This window comes from Gekko japonicus, unplaced genomic scaffold (genome assembly GCF_001447785.1).
Source record: "Gekko japonicus isolate JY-2015 unplaced genomic scaffold, Gekko_japonicus_V1.1 scaffold30, whole genome shotgun sequence".
NCBI classification, from domain to species: domain Eukaryota; kingdom Metazoa; phylum Chordata; class Lepidosauria; order Squamata; family Gekkonidae; genus Gekko; species Gekko japonicus.
Genome location: NW_015168045.1, coordinates 79955 through 90856, shown reverse-complemented (window position 1 = coordinate 90856; position 10902 = coordinate 79955). Strand labels below are relative to the sequence as shown.

Sequence of the window (10902 nt, the reverse complement as noted above, 5' to 3'; positions counted from 1 at the left end):
GACTTTATTGATAAAAGGCGCAACAGATTCGACATTCCAGAATACTTGGTCACGGTTTTATAATTGGTATGATAAATATATGTAGGCAAGCTTGCAAGAGACAGACTAAGAGTTTACTAAATGAAATATATACCTGTTAGGATGATAGAGACAGAAAAGTTGCTTACACAGTTGAGAAATTGTTGTTAAGGTGGAATAGGCACCAGTATAAATATTGGTAAAAATTGAAAATAACCTCCATGTATCTGTTTGTACTGTGTATATGTATGTATATGTATGTATATGTTATGATTGTTTGTGTATGTTATGTGGAAAATGTAATAAAACCCTGCCCCTTTGGGGGCAGTTTATTAAAAAAAGTTATAGCTGCAGCAGCATGTTCCCCCCCCCCTCTCAGACCCTGCTGAAAAAATATCAAAGCAAAGAGGTATGGCGCTTTTCCTGCCAATGTTTCCAGCCTGAGAGAGTCTCACTTTCAAACTGCGCCTAAGATCGCGGCTTTGCGCCAGATCCTGCGCCTGTTGACTGAAGAATTCCTTTGGCATATTCCTCTGAGCTTGGGTGGGGATCGTCGATGTATTCCTTCACCTCCTCAGGCAGTATTTACAGAAACCGTTAAGAGAGGGCAGAAGAATACACATTTCAAGGGATTCTCCGTACAAGTCTTTTGTGGTACGGTGGTGGTGGTGTGACGGCGGGCTGGTCGTTAAGAAGCTCTGCGGCACGAAAAGAGACACCTTGTTCCGCGACAGCTTCAGGCGCCGCCAGGTTGCCCCTTTTACCATCCCGGGCAGAATGGGCTGCCGCCATTGGTTGCCAGTGGCAGTCACCTGGCGGGTGAGCCGGGAGGGAGGGAGGCGCGCGCACAGCCTGAAGGGGCAGAGTCCGGGCAAGGAAAGGCAAACGGCCGCCGCCGGGTGCAGCAGGTGGTTCGGCTTGGTAGCCTTTTCTCGGGCGGGCAGGAAGATGCCGCTGGGGCTGAGGGGCAAGAAGAAAGGCAAGTCCAAGGAGACCTCCATGCTGGTGGAGGCTGAGGCGACCGTGGCGGGGGGGAGGGGCGAGGAGGAGGACGTTGCCGGGGCAGGCCCCCCACTCGCCGCCGCCGCCGCCTCGCCCACCCCTCAGGTCCCTATCCGGCTCCTCTTCCACGCGCAGCTGGCGCATGGCAGCCCTACGGGGCGCGTGGAAGGCTTCGCGAGCGTGCGAGAGCTCTACGCCAAGATAGCCGAGGCCTTCCACATTGCCCCGACGGAGGTAGGTGACTTTTGCCCTTCCGCGGAGTGATGCTATTTTGCCCTCCCCTCTCCCAGGCGCAGTCTCCTACTGGCGTTTACTTGTGAGTAGGTCCCGCTAGGTACGGTGGGCTTTACTCTCAAGTAGCCTCATGCAAGAATGCAGCCCGGCGTGAGGTGCCTTTTTGCTCTGTTTGAACCGCTTTTGCGCAGCCAGCCTGTGTGAATGCCTGAGCCGGGGATTTCGATCTGTTTTAATGTTTGCGAGTAAGGAATTCTTAATGCCGGATTAGTTAATACCAAGTACAGAAGTTTCTTCAGGATATTAGAGGAAAACGGAAATACGTGGGGAGGGGTTGTCGACTTTAGACTCTAGAGTACAGAACAGTGGGCTGTACTACCTCAATTGTGAAAGAAATAAACTCTTTGTCTGCTCAGAGGCACTTTTTCAGCTTTTACTTTGCACATTCGAGGTCTGGATCTTGGTCTCTGTTGTCCTGGTGACAGCAGAAACGAAATACACAGGGCTGTCTGCTGTAAATTCAGGGTCATTCTCTGTATTAAAGTGTTTGAGTCCAATAGCACCTGTAAGACCAACAAAGTTTTATTTAAGGAGTAAGTTTTCATGTGCAAGCACACTTCCGCCTGAATCTGTATTAAAATGTGTTACTCAAGATATCTTAAGATGCTTTCAGATTTTATAGGGAATGTTTCATGTGTCAGGCTCAGTCTATGGTGGCCCTGATGCCCTCAGAGGATGATGATTATCCCTGCTAATTCAAACAACAGAGATCTATTACTAGAACTAGCGTAGCTTACAAAAGCAGTAAACTCTGGTCACCCACAGACAAAGTGGTGGACTCCCAGGGATGCAAAAAACCCCAACAACAAAAACACTTAAACAAAAACACTCCTTTGCAAACCAAGCAAAAGGGGGGGAAAGGATTGGAAAGCCACTCAGAAATGGCCTGAAGACTGAAAAATGTTCTTAAAATAGGACTTGATGGTCAGTTAGAAGCAAAGGATAAGGAGAAATGAGTCTACTTAAGCACTTGAGAGTTTGTAGTATTTTGGATTGAAGGGAGAATTTCTAAATTGTCCCCTACCTGCCTACTGTGATTCCTGTTGGATCATCAGCATGTTAGATCCAAATACAAACCAGTAATTAGTGTTATATTGTCTAGCTGCTGCTCCCACTCACCTACTGCTCCCCATAACCCTATCAATCAGGAATAAAATGGGGTTACTAGGGTATGCACAGGAAGCAAAGCTCCCCCCCCCCCCTTCCTTGGACTCTTTTCTCATGCTTGTTGTTCAATCTTAAATCAGGCAACCATTCATATGAGAAACATACTTCATTCAACTGACATGTGCACTTGGTGCCCTCTTTGTGGCCTTTAATCACCCTGGCATACTCATGGTTGGAATGTCTAGAAGTATGGATTCCTGATACTTTAGTGTACATATGTAACCTTAGAGAGGTTTCCAGTAATGTTATTGATAGTGCATGTAGAACTGTAAATAGTAAGTCTTTTGTATGGTGAAATGGCACATGTGGGTTTGATGCACATGCAGCATCAGATTTAGTAGTTCTAGGGTACAGTCATAATATCCACAGTGAACTTGCCCAGGACATTTTGGTGCCTGAGTCAGAAAAGCTATTTGGAATCCCCTTGGCAACAGAAATATAATTAAAAAAACACTAAACCAAATAATTGAGGATATGCTTCTTTTTTGCTTCCTCTTAATTGTACATGTATATCTGCCACCTGAGCTGGGTTGTCTCATCCTGCCTAAAGTCTGAGCTGGCCCTTACAGCTATTGATTTCAGGAAGATGTGTTTACACTATTTGATGGCCATCATCAAACTTTTTACTCTGGGGAAAACTTGAAGGCTGCTTCACTGATTTCAGGCCAGAAAAAGCAAAAATTCTTGCTACATCCAAGTTGTGGGAATTGTCCTATTTGCACAGCCCTGGGCATAGCAAAAGAAGCAAGCTTGAACACATGTAATTATACTCCTCGCTACATGGATCGTTTTACCTTGACATTGCAGCTTGCCACAATAGTATCTCTCCTTTATTATCATGAAGAACAATTAGGTCTTTGAAAGACAGTGAAGCTTTCCCCAGTGACAAAGAATTGCAAGTTATTTCACACCAAAAATGGTCCTGAGCTTAACCCGACACAGCAACACCAGTTTTTCACACCAAATAGGGCAACTCTTTCTTGCTTAATTTAATTATGAATTCAAAGTAACCTTAAGTACATAAGAATTATCTGATCCTTATACATTCGTCTCTGGTTATGTAGTGCTCCTATGCATTTGTTTAAAAGATCTGAAAAAAATATGGGAAGAGTTCTGGCTTGTGTTTTTTAATGGCTTATTATACTGTGGTTTTTAATTGTAAACCACCTCAAGCAAGACTCTGAAGAGGCAGCATAGAAATATTCTAAATAATATGGAACAGGAATCAAATATTCCTCCCCTGCACATCCTGTTTTTTGAGGGGGTAGGAAAAAAACTTTGAGTTTAAATTGTTTTTCAAATAGTGCTGGGTTAGATAAAAAAGAATTACTTTTGAAACAAACAGGAGTCCTTAGTCCATAAATGAAATGAGTTCAAAAATTAATTTATTGCAGAAAGTATTTAAGCACATTCTGTCACTGTAAATTGCTTAAAGTTCTGTATCCAGTCACAAAGTACTTGGTTTATATTGAGTAATGTTGTGTGAGGCTTGGGCTGCATTGGACTGCCACAGGGAGGGTGCCATAGAAAGGTGACTTGGCATGGCCAAGCAAGGTACTAGAGAGGAGAAGGCAGGAGCTGAACCTAGCAACTGAAGTCTCTTCCTAGTTTCCAGCTGGAGGTGGAGTTGGCCTCCAGGTCCCTCAGACTTCAGATGGAGGGGAGGGGGTTGTGCTCACTCAGGTATTGTTGTAGTTGCTGCTGCCTGCTCATTTTTTCTGGCCCTATCTCTTTACCAGCTCTGAGACTGGAACAGCTCCAACCACCTCCTCCTTGCCCTGAGACTGAGAGGGTTTAAATAGGCCCTCACAGCCTTTACATGCTCCACCCACTATTGCTTGGGCCATTTAGTCCTTAGAGCAAGGATGCCAAACTCTTTTGTTATGAGGGCCAGATCTGACATAAATGAGACCTTGTCGGCCAGACCATGTGTGTTATAAAATGTAATGCCAGGTACCGGAGATATAAACTTTATAAAGGACTAGGGAGAAGGCTCGTTGTTGTAAGGAAGACAACGGGCCCTAGAGAGGCCGCAGTCCTCTCGTCTCTTCCCGCACCCCACCCCACCCCACTGCTAACCGAGGCCCCGGCAGGCAAAGCTGAAAGTAGTCGCCTGTTTCCTGGACCCGCTCGAGGCAGTGGTGGGTCAGGACGCCAGGCGTCCAGGGTGCCAGGCGTCCAGGGTGCCAGGCGTCCTCCCCCTGTTCAACGCCCTGGCGGGCCAGGCGATCCAGCCTGCCCCCCCGCAGTCGAGGCGTCAGCGGGCCAGGGCACCCTACCTAATTTGTGGCTGTCCCTTGGCCCACCCGCTTGAGGCCCGGCGGGCCAGGCCAGCTGGCCTGGGCAGTTCTCTTGGCATGGCTCTCCCAGCCCCCAGCAGCATTGGCTGCGTGAGGCTCATCGGCCTGCCCCCCCCCTTCAAGGCTCTGGTGGGCCAGGGCACCCAGCATCGCCCTTCCCACCGGTGCGGCAAACTAATTTTAAAAGGTAAAGGTAAAGGTTCCTCCCGCCGGCACGGCTCCCTGCAGCCTCAGCAGTGCCAGACTCAGCAGGCTCGTCGCCCCCCCGCCGCTGGAGGCCCCGGCGGGCGAGGCCGCCCCACTTCGTCCCTTCCCTTGGTGCGGCTGTCCCAACCCCCAGCGACAGCAGCAGAGTGACCATCCTCATCCCTTCTCCCTCCCCCTCGAGCACCCAGCGGGCCAGGCCAGCTGGGCTTGTCCCTTCCCTCACCGCAGCTCTCTCCATCCCCCAGCATCAGTGCCAGTCACCGGAGCATCTGTCCTGTGTGCCTGAGGTGAAGTAGTCTTGTGAGTTGAGTTCTGGCACCTGCTGCCTCTGTGGGTGGGATGTAGCCAACCCAGCCAGTGGCCAGGGACCCGTTTGTGAGTGGCAGTCCAGGTGGCCAACTGATTTTGGCATGAATCGAATCCTGCCAACCCATAGGAGAGATGCCACCCCAAATCAGCGTTATAATATAAAGAGACACCGACAAACACAAATATATTCTTTTTTTTACTTAAAATACAAACCTGCTTAAAATATTAACACTCTTGCAATATTCTGTAGCTGATGCCCCCCTGCTGCTTGGAGCGGGGAGCGGGGAGCAAAACCTTTCCCCAGTCTGCTGTCATGGTCAGTGCTCTGAGCCTAGGACCTAAGGGAAAACATAAAATGGCTGGGAACATAAAATGGCTGGGCATTACAAGCTTTTGTACATAAGTTGCTTCAAGAACATGTGAAGGCATCATGACACAGATTGAGGGCTATGTGTTTATTTACAAAACTATAATCTTCTTCAGAAAAATAGCTACAACTCCTATGAGGCAATGCAAGAATACAGAGACAGATATGTATAGTGGTATCAGCCTACTGTCTGGGAGGCCTAGGTTAAAAATTCCCAGCCTACAAAGGAAATGTGCTGGGTGAACTTGGTCTGAACACACACACTCAGAATAATCCACTTTACTGCCTTGTTGGTATTCCTCATCCAAACAGTTCACATTGCTTTCCTACTGAGAAAGACTGGATCATGAGACCAAGGCACAGGAAAGCTCCTATCTTGAAGAATGCATTTTGGACTTAAGATGCCACTGGACTCAAACTTTGCTTTGCACAGACACAGATGTGCAGTAGCAAGGGGAGGGGGAGACAGACTCAGTTGCACCTGGGAGAGCTGCAGCATAACAAACCCAACAAAACACATACACATACACTGTAGCAAGGTACCGTATAAGGAAGCTCATACCTTGAATAAAACTTTGTTGGTCTTAGGGTGCCACTGGATTCAAACTTTGCTTCTCCCACACACCCATTGTGGTGAACCCAAGCAATAAGGGGGTGGGATTTGCATGGGAAAAGAAAGGAGTGGCATTTGGCCCCAACCACTTCATTCATGGGGGGGGGGGGAGAAAAGAGAGCCCCAAAGTGCATACTCCCCTTGGTAGTTGAAAGGGTGGTTCCCTCCACTTCTCTCCCTCTGGCCACTTGCTTGTGGGCCAGATTAAAGCCCTGGGCAGGCTGGTTCTGGCCTGTGGGCAATAGGTTTGATGCCCCTGCCTTAGAGGCTTCTTCCACCTCCCTCCAGCTGGGACCTCACCCCCTCATTCCCTCCCAGCGAATTAACTCTATGGCTGGGTTGGGCCCTCATTATATTTCATCTGAACATTTATGCTGGGCTGCAGAGGTATGATTGACACAGCCATGCCTCTTAGCACATACTTCAGCATCTCAGGGGACAGCAGTAAAGAGTTAGCTGAGGGCTAGATAGGATGCTCCCTGACCTTTCCTTTCTCTACTCATGCTGTCCCTTTGTTACCCAGAATTCAACTCTGGGTTCCTTCCTTCTAGTCACGTCCCTTCTCTTTCTTTCTTTCTCTGTCCACCATGAAGGCTGGACATGCTTTCTACAAACTCTCTCCATCCTAGCTTAGATATATAGCTGGAAGCCTTTACTTTGCCTTTCCTAGCCACTATGGAGTTCTTTCACAATAAATAACTTCTGTTTCTGTTCTAAGTAACAAGCCTAAGTGTGAACTTATTTCTCAGGCAACCAGACTATAAAATTCAACTGTGCAGAGACTCAGCTCTGCATTTATCTGCTTCTCTGAGATGGTCAGTTGGACCCCTGGGGGTGGCCCACTGCAGAGGCATTGCCATGGTAATTGGGAGTATCAATAGGGATGGGGCAGGCCACCCTGCCTGCTTCTGGATAGTTGGGTTATATCAATTTTTAACAGGGCCAAAATGATATAATAAACTTTGCAGATCAGGGGAAGGGACCTAGTTAAGAACATAAGAAGAGCTCTGCTGGATCAGACCAATAGTCCCATCTAGTCCAGCTTCAGCATCTTATTTATTTATATTTATAATTCGATTTATATCCCACCCTCCCCTAAGGCTCAGGGCGGCTAACAATTGAGGCAAAAGCCATAATTAAAACAAAAACAAGATAAAAACATAACAATATTACAACTAAGTGCTGGTGCTCTGATGTTCCCAGTTCCAAGATGGGTTCCGGTAGGGTGGATCCGGACCAACGACGTAAGTTCCAAAGCGGCAGATAGCCAGTCTTCTTCCCAGGGCCCGCTTGCACCCTGATGGTATCTCTGCCAATTTTCGGTGACAGTGCATTGATGGATCCGTAGCGGCGGCGGCTCCTACTCGAAAGCCTGGCGGAAGAGCTCTGTCTTGCAGGCCCTGCGGAACTGTTCAAGATCCCGCAGGGTCCCGTCTTGTCTTGTCTCACACAGGGTCTCGTCTCACACACTGGCCAGCCAGTTCCTCAGGATAGCCAGCAACCGGGTGTAGAGGCCGAGGCCTTCCCCTGATGTTGCCTCCTGGTTCTGGGATTTAGAGGCTTAGTATCTCTGAATATGGAGGTTCCATTGCACTACAAAACTGTTTGCTTGTTAATGCTTGACAGTGTGTTTAGTTACTTTATTTTGGAATGGTTGTGTCTTGTTTGCTTCTTACATTAATGTAGTGCAAAATATTCAGAGTACCATGAGAGAGTGCAAGCCAGAAAGTCCACTGCAGATATCACAGCCAACACCTTAGGCAAGCAACTTTTCTCGCCATCTCCTGATAATTAAAATATCAGCCTGTAGGGTCCTAGAGAGTCAGAATAGATGTGACAGCAGTAATGCCATGTGTTTATACATGGAACTGACCCAATCACATAGAAAGAAGGGCTGGGGACTAGGGAGGTTTTAATTTTTAATAGCAAAATGGTATGTGGATGAGAAGTACAGAAGTCTTATCCACTAATGGCTTGCCTCTCCAGAATTTCTCCATTTGCTTTCCTGCTTCATTGAGGTAACATAGTAACAGGATGAAAAATGCCTGGGAATGGAATATAGGGAGCTAATTGATGGGCATAAGGGAGATTATGTGTTACTTTTATGACCTTTAAAAAAATAGAGTCAGGTCCAATGTGAGTGAGGCAGTTACAGATGTAAACCCATGGTATTGTGGCTGTTATGTCCCATATGGCCCTTTGTGTGCGCCATGATTTCTTAAAAAGTACGTATTTGAAGCCCTTTGAACATTTCAAGTCCTTTATGGAAGCGGTAAGTAGTATTAAACTGAAAATATATCATGAAGTGCTCTTTTTGTGTGTGCAGGCATCCTGGAATCCTCATACCAAGCATAACTTTACTAAAGCAAATTCCATTGTCCAGTGCAGATACATGAACTATTGTGTCATAGTATGAGATTTTGACATACACAGTGTGGTGTTTTGTATCCCTTCTATCTTCTGAACTTCTGGAATACGTGAAAGGATACTACTTATGTGAAACAAATTAAGTAAGAAAACTGTGTGAAGGAAATCTTAGCTGTATCTGATTTTTGTCAACAGATCTGAATTATATAGAATCAGGGATTTGTAACAAGTGGTTTGCAGATGAGATCATGCAAGGCTCTAAAACTAATTTCACCTTCATTCATATAGAGTAATTTTTATCCTGGTGGGAGTCCAAAATAAAGTTACTTTTTAAACAGCAGATGACTTACTGTATTAAACTGTGTTTTGATCATTGTAGTGTCTCCAGTTAGGGTTATCAGTGTAGTTGTCAGTGATTACAACATGGGCATGAATACTGGATCCATATTTTTTGAAGTAACAAAATTGCTGAATGATGCTGACAGCTCAGTTTCTAATAAAAGAAACAGAACTGATTTTTGGGACAAGAGGATTTGTGCCCTAGCAATAGAAAACATGTTTAATTAATGGAAGTCCCTTTCAGTGGCTCAAACTGCAAAATGGTTTGTTAGGAGTATGCTTTGCAATTCTATTACATCTTTCTTAAAAATAGTCTCAACATACAGTTTTGTTTGGATGAGTCTTTGTTTTTTACTTCTGTAGCAGATTTTTGTTAGTTACTAAGAAAAATACAAATTTATGTATTGTGATTCCTTACTGTAGCTCAGAGAAAATAGATCTTGTTAGTGATGATAACTTTTATTTACTAACGTATTGCTAAAGGCAAAGTGGATACAGTGTGGAAAACTATCTAGTTAACTCAGTTCCATTAGATAATTAAGCAGTATTGTTTCCATTCCTTTGTACATCACCTTCTCTGATTCTACATGTGTCTGTTTCTCCTCCTTCTGGTCATTCTCTCTCAGTGTTTCATAAGATTAATGCCCGAATTTACCAAAAATAAATTGTGCAGTTTGTATCTCATCCTGTGTTCTGTTCCAGACAGCATTCTACCACCACCCAACTCCCCAGCTGGAAGTTAATATTCTATTATCAACTTCCATGCAATAAGCACACAAGAAGAACCCTCCTGGATCAAAACAAGACATTACCTAGTTTAACATTCTTGTTTCCAACAGTAGCCAGCCAGATACTTCAGAAAGCCTACATGCAGGAATGAATGCAACAGTTTTCTCCATTATATGTCCCCAGCCAAGGCCCAAGCATGGAGATGAAAATTCGTATAATTTATCAAGACTCAGAAATGGGTCTCACAATCACTTGTTTCTGCTTATGTGTACTTGAGAAAATTCTCGGCCATCCCAGATTTCCTGCCCAGCATGACTGCTCTTTCTCCGCTCCCTAATTCTCTCCGTCTCTGTCTATTTCTGCCCAGTTATTAGGTCATGTTCCGCCTGAGGCCTTGACTTCAGTTGTCACCTGCCACTTTGCTGTTAAAGACTTTACTCTCTGTTTTGTCTTCCTCTGCCTTTGCTACTGAAGGGACCAACATACCTAGTTGAACACTCTATATGGGAGTAGGGTTAACTGCTCTCCCCTTCCCTTTTGCTAGGGTTGCTAGCTCTGGGTTCGGAAGTACCTGGAGATTTTGGGGTGCAGCCTGGAGAAGGTTGGGTTTGGGGAAGGGAGGGACCTCAGTGGAGTGTAATGCCATACAGTCCACCCTCCAAAGCAGCCATTTTCTCGAGGGGAACTGATCTTTGTCATCTGGAGAGCAGTTGTAATAGCAGGATTGCCTGGAAGATGGCAATCCTGCCCTTTTGTTCTTGGTACTTGTGTACTGAATAGGGACTTTAACATGGGTCATAGTGATAATTTATAATGTAACAAAGTTTAATAAGAAAATAGTGCACATATCATATGTAAACAGAACAGGCTGTGTAAGGATAAAAAAATAATAAATTATAGTCCTTTAACTGTAGAGAAGCCAATGTTGGATCAGGCCAATAGCCCATCCAGCCCAACACTCTGTCATACAGTGGCCAAAAATACCAGGTGCCATCAGGAGGTCCACCAGTGGGGCAGGCAAAGGTTGATTCGGGGGGAATCGTGGGGGATCGTCATTCCCCCGGGTGAGGGCGGGGGCAGGGCACACGACGAAGCCCTGCCCCCCGCTTCCGGCCGCCCCACTTCCGGCCCTCATTCAGCCAGGAGGAGGCAGGAGAAGAGGGAGGGTAAGTTGCTTCCTCCCCGCCTCT

The 10902-nt window shown here is 46.0% G+C and overlaps 1 protein-coding gene across 1 annotated transcript in view; it reads left to right on the top strand.

Moving 5' to 3' along the window:
* Nucleotides 1-966: 966 nt before the first annotated feature.
* Nucleotides 967-10902, top strand: part of GIPC2 (GIPC PDZ domain containing family member 2) — a 41943-nt gene continuing 32007 nt past the window's right edge. Inside the window, exon 1 of the mRNA XM_015414256.1 lies at nucleotides 967-1254. Coding sequence (XP_015269742.1) covers nucleotides 967-1254 — 288 coding nt within the window. The remainder of the gene's footprint in view (nucleotides 1255-10902) is intronic.